At 44.2% G+C, this 20,931-nt stretch overlaps 2 protein-coding genes across 2 annotated transcripts; both read right to left on the bottom strand.

The window, feature by feature from the left end:
* Window positions 1-11,185: 11,185 nt before the first annotated feature.
* On the bottom strand, window positions 11,186-11,596 carry LOC131023520 (uncharacterized). Its single transcript, XM_057953065.1, has one exon. It carries the CDS (start codon window positions 11,594-11,596, stop codon window positions 11,186-11,188), a length of 411 nt encoding a protein of 136 aa, XP_057809048.1.
* A 3,984-nt stretch (window positions 11,597-15,580) lies between these two features.
* On the bottom strand, window positions 15,581-16,602 carry LOC131023519 (uncharacterized). The gene is made up of 2 exons (XM_057953064.1): window positions 16,267-16,602; window positions 15,581-16,069 (listed from the first exon to the last, which is right to left on the bottom strand). Exons 1-2 carry the CDS (start codon window positions 16,600-16,602, stop codon window positions 15,581-15,583), a joined length of 825 nt encoding a protein of 274 aa, XP_057809047.1.
* Window positions 16,603-20,931: the final 4,329 nt, after the last annotated feature.

Below are 20,931 nucleotides of genomic sequence, written 5' to 3'. Positions count from 1 at the left end.
AATAATTAATCCACCAATTTATTCCTACTACGAACACCGTAGTTGTGTCACTAATCAGCCCTTTCCAACAATTACGGATTGGCAGGAACCGATTGACTGTAATCCAATTAAACCTAACCTGGCCAGACTTAAATAATATCAGAATTATCTTTAAACACTAGGAATAAATCAAAATCAATAGGAATCAATTTTATGAACAATTAGGTCTCACAGGTTATTAAATCAATACTTCATTATTCTCGCCTAGTTAAAGATTTAGCTACTCATAATTAAAACTAGAACAATCAAACAAATAAAAGCAAACATGAAACAGAAAAATAAATTAAATTGCGAAGAAAATAAAATCACCACTCTGGAATAAAAAGAGAAATCGTCTGCACTAAAAACTAAAGCAAAAGATGAACGTAATCAAAGTAAACTAATAAATCTAAGTCTAAAGTTGCGGCTGCCAAGGGAAAGATGATCTCCAGGAAAGACGAAAATTAGGGCAAGGAATTATATATCTGAAAGAAAAACTAAGCCCTATTTATAGACTTCGAATCCCTATGGATCACCATGGAAGTTGCCATACAAAGCCGGACTCTAAAAGGAATAGAATTGTGTAAAGGAAGGTAAGTCCAGCTGTGACGCGCGCTCAGGAAATCGCGGCTCTCGCCAGCGAAACGGCTTCCGCTCTGGCTCTTATATGTCGATTTCTCTGGCGAGACTTCACTGCTCTGGCTTTTATGATTCCGCTGGCACTTATGATTCCAGCGGCGAAGTGATTTCTCTGGCGCTTCGATTCCTCTGGTGCTTCTTGATTTCTCTGCTTTGACTATCCATTTCGCTGCTCTAGAGATTGGTTTCTCTGACGCGGGGCTTCGGCTGACTTCTCTGGTCTGGTCTGGAGCGCGGGCTTTGGCGACAGAGCTATGCTACTCTGCTCTGGCTACAAAGTTATGCTAAAAACACCCTCTTTAGCCCCAAAATCTCCAAAATTGTATTTTTCATCTAAAAACCTAAATCTCATGCAAAGCATCAAACAAGCAATAAAACGCACCAATTTCCAGAAGATTCTCTTAAAATAAAGCTCATATAAACCCCAAAATTTAGCACAATTAAGCATATATCAACCCCCCCACACTTAGCCTTTTGCTTGTCCTCAAGCAAAATCCATATGAATCCTAGGAAGAGATTGATTTCAACAATGCTAATTTCCAATCCATACATTCACAAGTCAATTCAAGATTCTACAATCAACACACATCTTCTCGATCATGCAAGTAACTCAAAGTTTAAGAAGCAACAAAAGAGTAATGCAAGTAATTCGATCAGACCCAATTCTCCGCTAGAAGTGAATTCCCTAATGTGATCGCCTTTATAATCAATATCACCATTTTTTACACTTTTTTGTGCTTAAGATTTTCGACAGTTGTGCCATAATTCATGAAATAAAATCATTTGGATGTAATCCAAAGTCTTTTCACGTGGTTTCCCATGCTCATAGTTGAACTAGAGGAGCAGAGACTCAGAGCTGTCACATTTTCAGAGCAGGCCAGATGTTTCAGAGCTGACAATTTTAAAGTTGGCAATTCGTCCAACATTTTCACAAATAAGATACGATCGTAGGCAATCACAATGACAACACTCCTTCTAGCATCTACCGGACAAATCACGTTTTACTAACTTACAAAAATGTTGCAACAAAACTCATAATTCTTTGCACAATCAAGAAACATATATCGAAGGTAAAACAAGAATAACTACCATTCATTCACATACCCGAAAGTCACATCGAAAACCATCTCTTCTTCCACCGATTCATAAAAATTCGCACGAGATAAAGACCAAAACTAAGCATAGAAAGATTGATCTCGCCCACTTGAAAATATAAGCACAACAAAACACCCCCCCCACACTTAGAGTATGACATGTCCTCAAGGTATAAAAGAAATAAGGAGAGTTTAGAAAACGTCCCTGATTATCGGCAATGAAAAACTGAAGCATCGTGAGAGGTGGTGAAGAGTGGAGAGTGGCAGCGCTGGCAGGGCAGAGTAGAGATGAGCTCGCTGGCAGGGCAGAGTAGAGGTGAGCTCGCTGGCAGAAACATGAACACCTCCAGAAGCATAGTATCCGCATAGCAACCGAACTTAAGACAAAGAACAACAAAAAAAACTAAAAACAAACCAACGGTGGGTTGCCTCCCACCAAGCGCTTGATTTGAAAGTCGCCAGCTCGACTGCTCAAGTGCTCAAAAAGTGCCCGGAGCGGAGGGCGGCGGTTCTGGAGGGGGTCGCGGTGGCGGCGGTATTTCAGGAGGAGAGATGCGAGTGGAGATGGAGGGCGGTAACGGAGGCTGGCGGTGGTGATTTCTAAATGCAGACGAAAAGATATGATGGCGGGAACAGGGAGGTGTTGGATTATGGAATTGGAGAGCAGCAGCAAGTGCAGGTTGGAGACGAAGGCTGGAGGTGTGTGGCTGCGGCGGCGGTTCTGGAGTGGGTCGCGGCGGCAGTGGTGTTTCAGGCGGAGACATGTGAGTGGAGATGGCTGGAGTGGGTTTTGGAGGAGGTGTAATTGAGAGGGAAACGATGGGGGGAATTTGGAGTAAGTCAAAACTAGGGGTGTCAAAATGGGCCGAGAATGGCCCGGCCCGATAGGCCCGCCCGACCTGCCCGTAGTTTTGGCCGGGCTGGGCTAGGATTTTCAAGGCCCAAAAAAATTCGGGACTCCCTGGCCCGGCCCATGCGGCCCGCGGGCCAAAAAGCCCGCCGGGCTTTCGGGCCCAAATCGGCCCGTCAGTATATTAGGTGAAAATTTCAAAAATTTATATCTCCTCCCAAATCCCAATGGACCCAACCCAATTTAAGTCCATTTCTTCAATTGACGACAATGATGAGTCAAAGTCTAACTTAAGATTTAAATTACCAATCAACAATCAATATTAAATTATTTTTACTTGAAAGATTTATTTATTTTTTATTATTTTTTGTGGTTGTTATTTGATTCCAATTGATTTGATTACTGTATTAATTCATTTGTGAATAAATCGTTTTCAGTTTTGGTTGTTTTTGCAATTAGTTTTTGTTTTTTACTTGTATTCATATTGTTTACATTTAGTTTTAGTCATATTTGTTTACATTTAATTTTAGTCAATTACGTAATTTAGATGTAGATTGTTTAAGGCCCTTTTTATTTCATCGAATTTGTCTTTAATTTTTTTCTTTAAATTTGATTTAATTTATTAATTTTTGGAACTATATATATATATATATTGATTTATTAATTTTGGCCCGTTTTGGCCCGGCCCACCCGGCGGCCCGTATAGGGCCGGGCTGGGCTTCATTGTTCGAGGCCCGCTAAAATTTTGGGCCGGCCCGACCCGGCCCAAAAAATTGCCTAGGCCCGCTGGGTTGGGCCGGGCCGGCCGGCCCGCAATGTTTGACAGCCCTAGTCAAAACCTCCATCAATTTCCAGAATTGCAGTTGACTCCACCACACTTAGCATAGTGTCCAATTTGACCCCAAATTCTCCAGAATCTTCAAAATGACATCCAAACTCTACCTCTTTCAAGTCTAGCTCCGATGGCTTCACAACAGTCGGTTCTGTGCTGGTAGATTTGGGCATCCTACTCGATAGGTGCTGTTGGGAACCTTGTGGAATATCCTAACCCTTGTTTTGATGATACCAAAATTCATAGGACTTATTTGTAATAGACTAGAATCGTTTTGAACTCAAGTGTTAGAGTTCGTTTGACGGTTTCGGTGATGATGATTGGTCCGCTGGTGATGACTTCCCACATTCGGCAATGTTGGGCGGTGAGGAAGCTTTCAAGCCGAAACTTCCATATGTCGTATTTTTCAATACTAAACATAGGTAAAGAAGATAATCTGCTGTGGTTAGTCTCCATCAAAAAAGAGAGAACAGATAACAACAGATAGAACATATAGCAAGCACAAAAAAAAGAGAACTTTACACACAAACACAGACTCCTGTTTTACTGAAAACAATTTTGACCAAACAGGGTTGACGACTGATACTGAAAACTCTTCAGTAAAGAGTTATCAGTTAAGTTGCTGGAACTTAACTGATGCAAATAAAGGCTTCAGTCGGGTTTGCTAAAACAGAGATGATAACACTCTTCCTGACTATCACAAGATAGATCAGTAAGACTGATATCATACGCAGCGGAAATTAAACTTAGTTTCGCAATAGCCTCGGTGGAGCACGTTGTTGGTCTTTAGGTTTTTCTTTGCAGTTAATCAGTGTTCAGTTTATCAATTTGAAATAACACAAGTAAGAATGTAAAACTGAAAGCTGTAAACAACAAAGAGACTTTTACGTGGTTCGGAAAAACCCTTTCCTACATCCACGGTCGGTTGATCAGACCAACAATCCACTCCGCAAGTGCTTAACAGGTGCACTAAAAACCAAACCGTGTGCTTGTCGGGTGCACACAACCGTATCACTGAAGAAAACCCTTCTTTAGTACCCACGCTTCACTCACGTCAGATTTCTCTTGCTCAGCACAACCCGTGCTAAGACTTCTCACTCAGAGTCAGAGTACCTTCCTGAACTCCGAATCACTCAAACACTCTTTTGGGGAGGAGGTTTGAACGAGTGCCAACTATACTACAAAGAACAAGTTCTTTGAAGCAAGTTTGACCTTTGGCTTCTGGGTAAACAGAGGTTTGCCTAAGGTCTAAGATAATATGTGTAATCCGCAGTGACTGATTTTGGCTTTGGAATTCTCTTCTTCGATTCAAGCGTTTGGGGAGGTTAAGCTTTAGGCTGAGTAGCAATTTCGGCAGAGCTTCAGCTTATGTCGTTGAATCAGTGAAGGTTGAAGTGATCCTCGAGCGCTATTTGTAGGAGAACTCTTGAATAGATCCGTTGGCGTAGAACGTCATCAAGATTTCTTCCGTTGGAGAGCAATTCGAATTTGGGTTGAGGCTTCAATCTTCGAGGTTCCTTGTCTGGGTGGAAACGGCTCTCTTGATGGACATGAGATGTGACGTCTCTGAAAAGTAACCACCTGATAGGAATGACCTCTGCAGTGATAAGATCCTAAGATCTCTGCATTTAATGCGGCTGTACTTTGTGAGTACGTGGCTTCCTCTGAACGTTGGAAGATCAGTCCGAGGAGGAATGTTCAACTGATACTTGACTTTAGTATCAGTCCATTGCGCGCATTAAGTAATCAGTTCCTAACTGATACTTCAGTTGGTATCTGCAGTCTTCAGTCCTTCGTTCTTCAGTCTTCAGTCTTCAGTCTTCGACACCGCAAGCTAAACTAGAACCGAACTCTAACACTTGAGTTCAAAACAATTCTAGTCTATTACAAATACGTCCTATGAATTTTGGTATCATCAAAACAAGGATTAGGATAATCCACAAGATTCCCAACTGACTCAACTAGAAACACCTCTAAGTTGACTTGCAATAGAACAAGGACATCCTAGCGATGGTAAGTTGACCCAGTGTCATCTCTCAAGGAAAGTCTTTAAGGGCTTTTAGTAATATCGTAAGAAAAAGCAATAAAAGAAAGCGATAAAGGTTTTGATTTAAAAACGTATCTTAAACTTAAGCGTAAATTGAACTTAACCTAAGCAATAATTTAAACAACTCGAATTAAACCTAACTTAAGAAATTAAATACTTGTAAATTTAAAGACTTCTAATCTAGGCATGAAACTAAAGTGCATCATTTAAATTGCATAATAGAAAAGAAAGCATAAACAATAATGAAAAGCATAAACATGATTAAACGAAAATAACTTGAATTGAAATACGAAATACCATAATTGTCTTGAACGTGTAATTGTGTCACTCCATCACAATCCAAGAAACTAAACTAAAAACGAAATTGAACTCTAATTTAGAACAATAAAAACTCGAAACTATGAACAACTATGAAAGCAAGTAAATCCTAAGCTTTGGATGCCAACAGCTCTCTAAGATGGCGTCTAAAACTAGGGCAAAAAATTCTCTTTACAATGAAAACTATGGCCCTATTTATAGACTTCAACTCCTTCTGGATCACCATGGAAATTACCATGCAAAGCCGGACTCTAAAAGGAATAGAATCGTAGATGATAAGGTAACTCCAGCTATGACGCGCTCAGCAAGTAATCTCCACTCGGGCGGAAATCGCGGTTCTCGCCAGAGGAATGGTTATCGCCAGAGGAACGGATGACTTCTCTGATCTTGTCAGCGGAATGGGTTCCGCTCTGGTATTGATTCCTCTGACGTATCTCTACCCTCTGGCATATTGACTCCTCTGCGCCTTGATTCCTCTGGCGCTTCCTCCGCTCTGGCGGGTGATTTCTCTGGCATGTCCACGCTCGCCTCGATTCCTCTGACTGTCGACTCCTCTGGCGCTTTTCTCTCCTCTGGCGGTCGACCCCTCTGCTCTGTCATTTGATTTCTTTGGTCGATCGATTCCTCTGGCTTTGTGACTTCTCTGACTTTGTGACTTCTCTGACTTCTCTGATGCTGGCGCTTCTGGGCAGAGGAATAGGTGATTCCTCTGCTCTGGCTTCTCGGTTCTGGCACGGGGGCTTTGCTTCTCTTCCATGCTAGAGCGTGCACAAACACACGATTCTTAGCCCAAATTTTCCAAGATTTGCACTCTTTATCTCGAAAACCTAAATCTTCTGCAAAGCATAAAATAGACCATAAAACGCACCAATTTCCAGAAGATTTAACTTAAAATAAGCACATGCAAACCCCTAAAATCAGAACAATTAGGCATAAATCACCAACAAAATTGGAGAAGAAGAGATGTGAAGAAAAATGGAGGAGATGGGGTTTTTTAAAGAGGAGAAGAAGAAGTATTAAAAAAAAAATTGGAAACGGTCGGTCAAAGCACACATATCGAGGAAAAGTAGTCAAAATGCGAATTTAAAATTCAAATTTCTCTATTTTTTTTAAATTAAGGCGCGCCGATCGTGCATGCTCGAAGGCTCGAATATTGCTCGAGTACGTCCCCCCTGCAACGCCCTACTCGAGTGCAACGCTCTACTCGAGTAGGCACTCGAGTAAGGGCGTTGCCAATGCTCTTAGTGGTGGTCGGAATGCATAAAATAGGGGTGTGTAGGAACTAAATCGCATCGAAAAAAATTGATCAAACCGATAGATTTTAGTGCGGTTTGCGGTGCGATTTTAGAAACCATAAATTGATTATTTATCGGTTCTATTTTGGTTCTTCATAAATTTGTTGGTTGGGTACTGCACTGAACTATAGTTATAAATTTACATATATATATATATATATATATTATATAAATATTTTATTATTAAAAAATTATAATGAAATTGAAACATTAGACTACACAGTCACTCAATCCTCACTCTCTACCTTTAGAGGGTGTTTGGCTGAGCTTATAAGCTCCTCAAAACGGCCTATAAGCTGTTTAGGAGCTTATAAGCTCCTCCAAAGTGTTTGGCAAAATAAGCTCCCAAACAGCTTTTAAGCTCCGAGAGCTTATAAGCTCCCAAAAAAATAAGTTCATCTACCCCAACTTATTTTTTTATAATCTCATATGCAACAATCATTTTACAAATATTTTTCAACTATAATTTATTATTTTCATTATATATCATTCAAGTCCATTTTTCTTTGATTTTCTCTCTCTAACAAAAAATTATCTCTCTAGCTTATAAGCTCAATTATCCAAACACTTTGACAACTTATAAGCTCTTAAAAATTACATCTTATAAGCTCTTGAAATATCTTATAAGCTCCAAGAGCTTATAAGCTCTTTAAAATAAGCTTAGCCAAACACTCTCTTAGGAGGGTGTATTCGTTTAGGAATTTTGCAGATTTTAAAAGTCTCTGGATTTTTAAAATCTATGGATTTCACACAAATTCTTTGAGTATTTTGGAATTCTAAACAGGAGTCTGCAAGATTTTTGACGGATTTGAACAAGAGTTTGACATGAATTTTACGGATTTCAAACCAAAAACCCAGCGCTTGTTGGCTCTGAACGAGAGCTGGACTTAGCGCCCAGCGACCGCTGGCTTGTTAAAATTCGAATACCCAGCGATCGCTGGCTTCCAGCGACCGCTGGCTTCTTGATATAAATACAAGGCAGACACTGGCTTGTTCTAGCCCCTGCTAGCCGCAGCCACTGGGTTCCAGCCGGCGCTGAAATATGAAATCTTTTGAATTCTCGTGGTCTGTGGTCGGATTTGTTCATGTGTATTTTTTGAACAAAATCAATGAAAGTCATTCCAATTTTAAAGTCCATAGATTTTTAAATACCTCTAGATTTTCATAGACTTTTAAAAGTCTGAAACGAATACCTCTGAATTTTTATAGACTTTTAAAAGTTTTGAACGAACACACCCAGATTTTAAAAGTTTGCACAAATTTATTAAAGTCCTGAACGAATACACCCCCTTAATCTCGCCACCGCTCCCCATTCTACCGCCCCAGTCGCCCGTAACTCGTCCATCCTTGCAGCAGAGCCATCCTCCAAGCTTCATCGAGTCCTCGCGGCACTTTACCCGTTCATCACTTCCCATGCATCCATCTCACAGCACCCTTGCCCTACCCTGTTACGCAATTGTTGGCATCCTCCCTTCTATGATCAGCAATCTACAACACGACAACAACTCCAACAGCCAACATGTCAATTTTAATCTCCAAGTCATATATTTAATGTCTGATAATTCTATATATTTTTGTCGCGGCCGCGCCCGCTAAGGATAGCGGGTTCGGGGAAATCGCGACGAAGGGGAGGGGATTTAGGAGCGGGATTAGAAAGGGGCATATCTAACCTTTTGATGACTCAACATTATATAAGACAACGATTTAAGAACAACAGATATTGATGGAGGTCAAAGGGGAAACATAACATTACCCAAACGGGTATTTGAGGACATTGTTGAATAGTACATTATTATTTGACGAATATCATGATAACTAGCAAATCAGTGTATGCAGCGGAATAACAACAACTCGGGCATATGTATGAAGACATATACCCTGCTCTGATGTACTCGCCTAGCTCGACAAAAGCTCCGCTTGCACACCACATTCCCGATCATCGCTCAACCTGCACATTTAGAAATACATGCAGGGCTAAGTACGAAGGTACTTAGTGGACACATGCCGAAAAATATACATACATACATACATTTTATTGTCAAGCCTTCCAACAGTAGTAAGATACGAGGGTTTTCTTTTAAAGACTCGTATTTACCAAAATATCATTTCTTCCGTAAATATCCCGGGCAAGCATTTTAACATCATTAATCACCATATCAGTAACTCGTGCCGAGAGGTAGGCCTCCCTCTACGGACACTGTGATCGGCCAACCCGCTAGATGACTCACGATCACAAGGGTGTACACTAATTCCGAAGGGATTTGCGGTCCCATCCAGAATCCGAATTCGATTAGCATCAGATAGGTAATTAACAACAAAACATAAAGCATTTAGGCATTGACAATATCATTCAAAAATCTTAAGCATAAAATTGTAACAGTTCTATAATATGGTTTTAGTTTATACGTAAGAAAGCCTCACCTGGTAGTGGTGACTCACGTCTAAGCCTTAAACTCTTTGCGTTCAACCTTAATTGAAAAGAATAACGCAAGGTCTTAGACCGTGGAAAAACTAACATATATGAGGATGCGTAATGTAATTATGCATGGCTCATATTCTTTTTATTAGACTAAGGTGATACTAAGGGAAATCTTATCTCTAGTCCTTGTTATTAAAGCAATTAAACCAACTAGGTTTCGTCTCGTGAGATCTAGTAATTACTATATTGATTTGCTCTCTTAAGGGTGTTCTAATCGCTAATTTAATAATAAACTCCCTTCGTGAGTAAAGGAAAAGAAATGAAGCTCAAACACCCTAAGTTCTTTCTCTCTCTATCTCACGTCTGCTCTGCCTCACTGTTCTCTGTTCTGGAAAGTCAGCTCTGGCTTTTAGGTCAGCTCTGGCGAGTTTAGCTCGGGAAGTCAGCTCTGGCCTCTGAAGGTCAGCTCTGGCGATTTACTCGGAAAGTCAGCTCTGGCCTCCGGAAGTCAGCTCTGGCGATTTGCTCGGAAAGTCAGCTCTGGCCTCCGTGAGTCAGCTCTGGTGATTTAGCCCTGGAAAGTCAGCTCTGGCGAGTTGGCTCTAGAAGGTCAGCTCTGGCCTCCGAAAGTCAGCTCTGGTGACTTAGCTCTGGAACGTCAGCTCTGGCTTCTAAAGTCAGCTCTGGCGTGTTGGCTCTGGAAAGTCAGCTCTGGCCTCCGAAAGTCAGCTCTGGCGATTTGCTCGGGAAAGTCAGCTCTGGCCTCCTAAAGTCAGCTCTGGTGACTTAGCTCTGGAACGTCAGCTCTGCTCTGGCGGTTTCCAGCTCTGCTCTGGAACTTCCAGCTCTGCTCTGGTGTTTCCAGCTCTGCTCTGGAATTTCCAGCTCTGCTCTGGAACTTTCAGCTCTGCTCTGGCTTTTTCTAGCTCTGCTCTGGCATTTCCAGTTCTGCTGTGGCATTTCCAACTCTGCTCTGGCATTTTCTACTCTGCTCTGGCATTTTCTAGCTCTGCTCTGGCATTTTCTAGCTCTGCTCTGGCATTTTCTGTTCTGCTCTGGTGTTTTCTGGGCAGAACGACGAGGGTTTCCAGTTTCCAAAACCAGGGTTCTTCGTCCTTTCTTGCCTCGATTCTCACTCGTACGTCGGCCCTAATCTATTTCTATGTGAGCATGATGTGCTTGTTCAAGTTCATCTATGTTTAAAGCCTAAAGTTCTCGTCGTTTTAATCAAGGTTTCAAACCGTGGTTCCACCGGAAAGGTGACCTAACATGCTTCTAGTGTTCGTGTTTTTCATGCTGAAAGGAGTAGTATTAGAGGTCGAGAGTTACCTTGTTGTTGCGCGCTTTGGTCGGACAAGGACGATGGATCCTCGCTTCTTCGATCGTCGAGGTTCAAACTGAAAAGGGAGTTATTGTTCTTAGGCTGAAACAGATGGAAGGGAACACGACGAAGGGAAGAAATAAGGCCGTGTCTTACCTTGAATGTGCAGCAAGGGCTTCGGTCTAATCTTCTCCGTGGAAGGCGTCAAGAGAGGAATGGAGCTCTTGCTGTTGCTGCTGGATTTTCAGAGTGCCGAAGGAAGAGAAAGGCTGGCACAAAGGGGTTGAAGGGGAGTTTAAATAGGGGAGCTCGGCTGAATGCACTTGAGTGCCTAGGAGGCGGGCTTTGGCTGTTAGCCCTGCCATGCGTGGAGTAGGGGAGGCGTTTCAGCTGCTCGCCCAATGGGAGGAGCTGCTGCTGCTCTGCTGCTGCTGTTGCTGCCGTGCTGTGCAGGAGGTGGAGTGTGGCTCTTCGGCTGCTGCCCAATGGGAGGAGCTGCAGCTGGCGTGGTCTTGGCTGGTTGGGCAGCGCTGGCGTGGAAGTTGAGGGGGCGCTGCTGCTGTGTAGGGCTGCAAGGACAGCCTAGTCTACTCAGCTGTGGTTGGGCAGCGCTGGCGTGCGGAAGTTGAGGCCTTTCGGCTGCCCAGCCCAAGGCTGCTGCCGTGGCTGTTGCTGCTCTGGCGTGGAGGTGGCGTGCGGCCCTTCGGCTGCTCGCCCAATGGGGGCTGCTGCCGTGGCCGTTGCCCACCTCATCCTCCTTCATTCTTTTCTAATCCTAGGTGTAGCCGAAGTAGATAGGTAGAGAGGTGTAGAGTGGTGTGATGTGGCTTAAGTGAACGATCTAAATAAAAACCTCTCAGTGTTGGTTACTCCGAAGTAGAGAAACGGGTTTCGTTTTTGCTAAACGATAATGCTAAATTAAATCCGTAGATTTAATTCGTTCGTTATTCTAATACTCAAATTAAATCCGTAGATTTAATTATTCTCAAAGTCGGAATTAAATCACGACTTGGTAAATCATGCGAAGATAAACTCCATCTTGATAAATAACACAACTTAGCTAAGTTGGTTATAACTCGGATTAATAATCATTCATCAACTTAAAGATTCTCATCGCGGTCTTAAATGCGCGAAAATAAATAAAGCATACTGAGCTAAGTGACTTGTCACCAAGATACATAAATTCAGAAACATAATAGAAAACATAAAACTTCAATTATTGGCAGATAGGTAAATAAACACACAATACTGTAATTAAAATACTGATAAAAGAGCGGGTTACTACATGCTACCCCTCTTAACAAAAATTTCGTCCCGAAATTTGCATATCTATGTAAAAAGGTCTGGGTATTTTTCTTTCATTTGATCCTCAAGTTCCCATGTTGCCTCTTCAGGTCCATGGTGTCTCCATAAAATTTTGACTGACGTGATCGATTTATTCCTCAACTCTTGCACCTTTCGGTCCAAGATGGCTTCCGGTCTTTCCTCGTACGTCAGGTCTGGGTTAAGAATCATTTCCTCTTGGTGGATTACGTGTTTGGGGTCAAACACGTACCGCCTCAACTGTGATACGTGGAACACATTGTGGATGTTTCCAAAGCTAGGTGGCAGTGCCAACCTATATGCTACGGGACCTATTCTTTCAAGGATCTCATAAGGTCCTACAAAACGGGGTCTTAACTTACCCTTAACACCGAACCTAATGATCCCTTTCGAGGGTGACACTTTAAGGAAAACCTTGTCTCCAATTTGAAATTGTAGTTCGGTTCGTCGGGTATCAGCATAAGACTTCTGTCTGTCCTGGGCTTCTTTAATCCTTGCTCTAATCTGGCGGATGGTCTCGATCATTTCGCTTACTGCATCTGGCCCAAGGATTTTTCTTTCACCCACTTCATCCCAGTAAAGTGGTGATCTACACTTCCTTCCATAAAGCGCCTCGTAAGGTGCCATCTCAATGGTTGCCTGGTAATTGTTGTTGTAGGCGAATTCGATCAGTGGCAACACTGATTCCCAACTTACTCCTCGGTCTAGCGCTACTGTCCTCAACATGTCTTCAAGGGTCTGAATTGTCCTTTCCGATTGTCCATCTGTTTGAGGATAAAAAGCGGTGCTAAAGTTCAATCGTGTTCCTAACTCTTTCTGCAAGCTGATCCAAAATCTAGAAGTAAATTTTGAATCTCTATCCGAGGTGATGGATATTGGTATCCCATGAAGCCGTACAATCTCGCAGATGTACAGTTGGGCTAGTTTCTCCGATCCATGGGTAATTGGAATCGGTAAAAAGTGAGCGCACTTCGTGAGACGGTCTACTATTACCCAAATAGCTGTGTTACCCCTCTTCGTCTTGGGTAAACCCGTCATGAAATCCATCGCTATGTGCTCCCACTTCCATTCTGGGATTTCCAAAGGCTGTAATTTCCCATATGGTCGTTGATGTAAAGCTTTCACTTGCTGGCATGCAAGGCAGCGCTCTACAAACGAGGTTATATCTCGCTTCATCCCGTCCCACCAAAACTTCTGTTTCAGATCTTGGTACATTTTGGTACTCCCGGGATGAGCGGTATAGGGCGTGTCATGAGCTTTACTCATGATCTCGTTCCTGAGTTCCTCGTTGTGGGGTACACACAACCTTCCCTTAAAAAGAACGGCGTTATCCGTTGCCTCTTGGTAGTCTCCGGGCGTGCCTGTTCGGATCTTAAGACGAACTTTCTCTAAGCTTTTGTCCGCTCTCTGGGCACTGATGATCCTTCCTCTGAGGTCTGGGGCGGCTACCAGAGTTGCGATGATTGCTTTCGTCGTTGCTGGTGGCTGAACCACTTCCAACTTCAATCTGTCGAAGTCCCTTACGGCGTGTCTTCTTGAGTGAGAAGAAGTCCTAACTCGGATTGAGTTTTACGACTTAAAGCATCAGCTACTACGTTAGCTTTCCCTGGGTGGTAATTGATACCGCAATCGTAATCCTTCACGAGTTCGAGCCATCTCCTCTGTCTCATGTTCAGGTCTTTCTGCTCGAAAAAGTACTTAAGGCTCTTGTGATCAGTGAAAATTTCACATCTAACTCCGTAGAGATGGTGTCTCCAAATCTTCAAAGCATGCACAATTGCTGCCAATTCTAGGTCGTGAGTGGGGTAGTTCAACTCATGTGGCCTTAGTTGTCGCGAAGCGTAGGCGATGACCTTCCCTTCCTGCATCAACACACAACCTAATCCATTTTTGGATGCGTCGGTGTAGATCAGGTATTCTTTATCGGCTGTTGGAACTGCTAGCACTGGTGCAGTTGTCAATTTCCTCTTCAGCTCTTGGAAGCTGGCTTCACACTCTTCGGTCCATTTATACTCGATTCCTTTGCGAAGTAGTTGCGTCATTGGCCTTGCTATCTTAGAGAATCCTTCGATGAATCTCCGGTAGTATCCTGCTAAACCTAAGAAACTTCGGATCTCATTAGGGGTGGTTGGTGATTTCCAATCGTACACTGCTTGCACTTTGGCGGGGTCTACCTTGATTCCATCTACTGACACGATATGTCCTAGGAACATCACTTCTTTCAGCCAAAACTCGCACTTGCTGAATTTGGCGAACAGCTTCTCTGATCTTAATGTCTCTAGGACGATTCTCAAATGCTCTTCATGTTCTAGGTTACTCTTAGAATAGATGAGGATATCATCTATAAACACTAAGACGAATTTGTCTAAGTACGGATGGAAAACTCGATTCATGAGATCCATGAATACTGCCGGTGCATTGGTTAGACCAAATGGCATGACTATGAATTCATAGTGGCCATATCTCGTTCGGAAAGCGGTCTTGGGTACATCCTCTGGTCTGATCTTCAGCTGGTGGTCCCTGATCTTAAGTCTATTTTGGAGAACACACTGGCTCCCTTGAGTTGGTCAAACAAATCATCTATCCTCGGGAGAGGGTATTTGTTTTTGAGTGTCAGTTTGTTCAACTCTCGATAATCAATGCACATTCTCATGGCTCCATCTTTCTTCTTGACGAAGAGTACAGGCGCTCCCCAAGGTGAGACACTAGGTCTGATGAAACCTAAGTCCAGAAGTTCTTGTAGTTGGACCTTCAATTCTTGCAATTCCTTTGGGGCCATCCTGTATGGTGCCTTTGATACTGGGGCTGATCCAAGTTCTAGGTCAATGGTGAAATCTAGTTGCCTATCTGGGGGTAGTCCTAGCAACGTTTCTGGAAAAACATCCAGAAAATCTCGTACTATTGGCACATCTTCCACCCTCTTGTTGCTACCAGCTTCCCCGTTTAGGTAGACGAGATAAGTTGTGCTTCCTTCCTTCATCATCTCCTTTCTGGCTTGTAGTGCGGATATCACTGGTACTCTCTTCTTCATACCGATGCCGTGAAATTCCGTTGGTTATTTTCTGGGTGGTCGAAGGGAAATCTTTCGTTCACTACAAAGGATGGTGGCGTAATTCTCGGCTAACCAGTCCATTCCTAAGATCATATCTACATCCCACATAAGCAGAATATTAAGATTGTTTGCTACCATCTTAAGTTTTCCCATTTCAAATTCTACGTTCGAACAAACATGAGTGGTAGTAGATCTTCCTCCTGAGGGTGTAGTGATTCTTAAGGCACACTTAGCTCGTTCTGATTCGATTTCTAAGGTATCTACGTAAGGGGCTGAGATAAAAGAATGCAAAGCACCAGTATCGAATAGAATCATAATGGAAAAACCTTTAAGCTTGCCCATACCTGCCAGGTTTCCCTGGTTTTTCTCGGGCTAGTTTTGGGTGATAGCAAAGGCTCTTGCCTGCTGCGGCGGTTGTTGCAGTTGTTTCTGTTGCTGCCGGCGCTGTTGGTGCTGGTGTGGCTGTTGTTGGCGGGGCTGCTGTTGCCCTGGAACTGCTCGGAGGGGTTGGGCATAAGTGGCCCTAATTGCAGCGCCCTGCTGTCTGTTGGGGCACTGAGAGGAGTAGTGACCCTTCTGGCCACATGTGTAGCAATCGTCAGTTCCAGCCCTACAAACACCACGATGTGGTTTGTTGCATTTTGGAGAAGGGGGTACTTCATTCTGTCTTTGGTTGCCTCCGGTCGGGGCAGGACCCTTTTGCTTCCCTTGTCCTTGTGGCTGAAACTGTCCAAACGGCGCACTCCCTTGCCATGACGGCGCACCTCCTTGCCAGGACGGCGCACCTCCTTGCCATGGCTTCTTATTAGTTGGGTTCTCACTCCCTCCTTGATTGTTCCAGTTGCGCTTCCCCTTGAAGTTCTGAGGACGTACAGGTAGGTTGGCTGGCGCTGAAGTTTGTGGCGGAGCCAACCTTTCCACTGGCATCGCAGCTTCGACGTCCAGTGCCCTGTTCAGGGACTCGGTGTAGGAGAGTCCACCATGACTAGCTAGGGTCATCCTAATTTCGTGCCTCATACCGGCACAAAATTTCTCCGCATCTTCTCATCAGTATCCACCTGCTGTGGAGCATAACGTGATAGATCACAGAATTCCCTATCGTATTCCGTCACTGTCCTCTTCCCTTGCCTCAGGTTGTAGAACTCAGTCTCTTTCTTCTTCCTGTAGCTTTTGGGAATATACTTATCGTATAACCCAGTCTTAAAGCTTTCCCATGTGTAGGCTGCCCATTGCTCGGGAGTCAGTGTCTTTCGGCAGGCTTCCCACCAAAAGTCAGCCGCTCCCGTTAGCTGGAAAGACACGCACGAGAGTCGTTCCTCTTCCGTGCAGCGAAGAAAAGTGAAGATGCGCTCCAATGCGCGTACCCAAGCCTCAGCTTCGGCTGGGTCGCCCATTCCATTGAATGTGGGCGGATTCTGTCGGAGGAAGAGTTCCTCAATCCTTCTAGCAGGGGGTGGAGGGGGTGGGGTTGGTTCCCTGTCGTTTTGTGGTACCTCTAGTACATCATCTTGATTTCTATCATTGTTAGCATTTCTTCTAGCGGTGCGACCTCGTCTAGGCGGCATACTGCAATCTGCGAAGCACCTATTTTAGCACATTCTATACGGAAGTCTCTAAGGCCATTTATAAAGAACTGCTGGCACGCACAAGTTGCAAAGTCATAGATACTATATCGTGAATTGACTTGTGGAGAAAATAAAAACCCGTAGGGTAACATATAACATATGCTAAATTGTCTCAAAACCCATACTAGGGTCAAAAATGCATATCATAGAAATATTGCCTCATTGAGGACTTTTGCATCAATAAAAAGTTTCCATACTAACGTCGACATCAAATATAAAGAGTCATGGGGTTACAAAACATCGGAACGAATTCATCGTTTCCGAAAAAACATCCCTAGCTAAGACTATTAAATATGTGATCCTAAAACGCGGTACGGCTGTTCCTAGGCGATGGCAAAAGGTAGATAAGCGGGTCCTCCTCGGGGTCTTCTTCTGGGTCCTCCTCCTCATCCTCGTTGGGCAATGGGGTCTCTCCCTGACCCTCGCCCGTCTCTCGTATGATCTGGGCCGTGCGGAAGATGTCATCCGCAATCTCGTGGATCGGGTCATTCCCGGTGTGGATCCTAGCCGTGGCACGAGGCTCAGTCGGGGCTGGAGGTGGCGACGGCCTAGGGTGAATAATCCTCCTTGTCGCGCCACATGGTGCCGTATCCTCCTCCTGCATAGAAGCCTTGCCCCTTTCTAGGAACTTCCTCGTGTTGGCCATGGCCCTGTCAGCGTCGGCCATTGCGGCTGCGAGTCTCGCTTCTGCCACGGACATCGAAGGTGGTGGTGGAGTAGTTTCCCGGAGAGCTGAGTCGGGAGGTGACGGGAAATCTCTACGAGCTCTTGGACGAGAGGGGCCTGCCTCGTCGTCGTGTCTACCTCGGCGCCCTAGAACTGAGGTACGCGGTGGAGGGTCTTGTAGCAAGGCCATCTGGGGCTCAGGTGCATCGGCGAGTATCTCGGCGGGTAGAGGCGTCCCTACCTGCACGTAGTCTCCTGGGAGAACATAGGGCCCTAGAGGGGCGCTGCCCCACAAGGTGAAGCAGGCCTGAAGCTCCGCTACGAAGCTAGGAAAGTCTCCCACTAGGTCGTGGTAGTTCTCCCGTGGGAAGATATAGTAGGATGAAATCTGCTTAGCCCATCCCTGCCACTCAGAGGGTAACAGCAGGATCAATCTCTGGATGCCGTCGTACCCTGACACACCGTACACACTCGCCTCGACCCAATGTCGATGGAAACCGGCGAGGAACTGCCCGAGGTTATCCCCGTGACATGGGGCATAGGTGCGGTAGGACCGCTCGACTTTCTCTGGACTAGCCCACGAGGGTAAAGGTCGTCGTCATGTGTAGACAGTTCTCGCCATCTAACGAAAGAAAGGAAAAATCTATCGTCAACTCACAGTAAAACGCGGCATGCCACTTAAATCGGTAAGGTTCTAAACGTCTATACTGGGTCATCAAAAATCGATTCGAAGATCATAACTCGTAAAATCTAGACATCACAACATCATCTAAATCTAGCTTTCAGGTACCTGTCATAGGGGTGATCTAAATCAAATTCTTAAGCACAAAATCATAACTTGTATTAAAGAGGTCCAGACTTTGACAATCAAAAAGTTCTAGTGTTGTCGTCTACTGATCTTAAAGCTTATCATGTGGTGATGATGTACTATTCTAGGTGCCATCGTGAAGTGAGTATATATCTATCTTAAGAGTTCTAAGTTCTCGTGATTCAAACAACAATCATACTTATTCATGTTTCACGCATTTTAAGAAATCAACTAAAACTTGAAAGTACTTACCATAAACAAACGTCGATTGAGCGTGTCGAGATGTAGTGCCAAGCTTTTGTCGACTAGTTCATGAGCATGTTGACTTACTTAATCTAGACTCGACTTAGAAAGAATGACTAGTGATCAGAGCAGAAGAAGGTTGCTCTGATACCACTCTGTCGCGGCCGCGCCCGCTAAGGATAGCGGGTTCGGGGAAATCACGACGAAGGGGAGGGGATTTAGGAGCGGGATTAGAAAGGGGCATATCTAACCTTTTGATGACTCAACATTATATAAGACAACGATTTAAGAACAACAGATATTGATGGAGGTCAAAGGGGAAACATAACATTACCCAAACGGGTATTTGAGGACATTGTTGAATAGTACATTATTATTTGACGAATATCATGATAACTAGCAAATCAGTGTATGCAGCGGCATAACAATAACTCGGGCATATGTATGAAGACATATACCCTGCTCTGATGTACTCGTCCTAGCTCGACAAAAGCTCCGCTTGCACACCACATTCCCGATCATCGCTCAACCTGCACATTTAGAAATACATGCAGGGCTAAGTACGAAGGTACTTAGTGGACACATGCCAAAAAATATACATACATACATACATTTTATTGTCAAGCCTTCCAACAGTAGTAAGATACGAGGGTTTTCTTTTAAAGACTCGTATTTACCAAAATATCATTTCTTCCGTAAATATCCCGGGCAAGCATTTTAACATCATTAATCACCATATCAGTAACTCGTGCCGAGAGGTAGGCCTCCCTCTACGGACACTGTGATCGGCCAACCCGCTAGATGACTCACGATCACAAGGGTGTACACTAATTCCGAAGGGATTTGCGGTCCCATCCAGAATCCGAATTCGATTAGCATCAGATAGGTAATTAACAACAAAACATAAAGCATTTAGGCATTGACAATATCATTCAAAAATCTTAAGCATAAAATTGTAACAGTTCTATAATATGGTTTTAGTTTATACGTAAGAAAGCCTCACCTGGTAGTGGTGACTCACGTCTAAGCCTTAAACTCTTTGCGTTCAACCTTAATTGAAAAGAATAACGCAAGGTCTTAGACCGTGGAAAAACTAACATATATGAGGATGCGTAATGTAATTATGCATGGCTCATATTCTTTTTATTAGACTAAGGTGATACTAAGGGAAATCTTATCTCTAGTCCTTGTTATTAAAGCAATTAAACCAACTAGGTTTCGTCTCGTGAGATCTAGTAATTACTATATTGATTTGCTCTCTTAAGGGTGTTCTAATCGCTAATTTAATAATAAACTCCCTTCGTGAGTAAAGGAAAAGAAATGAAGCTCAAACACCCTAAGTTCTTTCTCTCTCTATCTCACGTCTGCTCTGCCTCACTGTTCTCTGTTCTGGAAAGTCAGCTCTGGCTTTTAGGTCAGCTCTGGCGAGTTTAGCTCGGGAAGTCAGCTCTGGCCTCCGGAAGTCAGCTCTGGCGATTTAGCTCTGGAAAGTCGGCTCTGGCCTCCGAAAGTCAGCTCTGGCGATTTGCTCGGAAAGTCAGCTCTGGCCTCCGTGAGTCAGCTCTGGTGATTTAGCCCTGGAAAGTCAGCTCTGGCGAGTTGGCTCTGGAAGGTCAGCTCTGGCCTCCGAAAGTCAGCTCTGGTGACTTAGCTCTGGAACGTCAGCTCTGGCTTCTAAAGTTAGCTCTGGCGTGTTGGCTCTGGAAAGTCAGCTCTGGCCTCCGAAAGTCAGCTCTGGCGATTTGCTCGGGAAGTCAGCTCTGGCCTCCGTGAGTCAGCTCTGGTGATTTAGCCCTGGAAAGTCAGCTCTGGCGAGTTGGCTCTGGAAGGTCAGGTCTGGCCTTCGAAAGTCAGCTCTGGTGACTTAGCTCTGGAACGTCAGCTCTGGCTTCTAAAGTCAGCTCTGGCGTGTTGGCTCTGGCCTCCGAAAGTCAGCTCTGGCGATTTGCTCGGGAAAGTCAGCTCGGGCCTCCGAAAGTCAGCTCTGGTGACTTAGCTCTGGAACGTCAGCTCTGCTCTGGCGGTTTCCAGCTCTGCTCTGGAACTTCCAGCTCTGCTCTGGTGTTTCCAGCTCTGCTCTGGAATTTCCAGCTCTGCTCTGGAACTTCCAGCTCTGCTCTGGCTTTTTCTAGCTCTGCTCTGGCATTTCCAGTTCTGCTCTGGCATTTCCAACTCTGCTCTGGCATTTTCTACTCTGCTCTGGCATTTTCTAGCTCTGCTATGGCATTTTCTAGCTCTGCTCTGGCATTTTCTAGCTCTGCTCTGGCATTTTCTGTTCTGCTCTGGTGTTTTCTGGGCAGAACGACGAGGGTTTCCAGTTTCCAAAACCAGGGTTCTTCGTCCTTGCTTGCCTCGATTCTCACTCGTACGTCGGCCCTAAT

The sequence above is a fragment of the Salvia miltiorrhiza genome, chromosome 4, assembly GCF_028751815.1.
Source record: "Salvia miltiorrhiza cultivar Shanhuang (shh) chromosome 4, IMPLAD_Smil_shh, whole genome shotgun sequence".
Classification (NCBI taxonomy): domain Eukaryota; kingdom Viridiplantae; phylum Streptophyta; class Magnoliopsida; order Lamiales; family Lamiaceae; genus Salvia; species Salvia miltiorrhiza.
The sequence above is the reverse complement of the archived record's forward strand: the minus strand, read 5'-3'. Positions and strand labels throughout refer to the sequence as shown.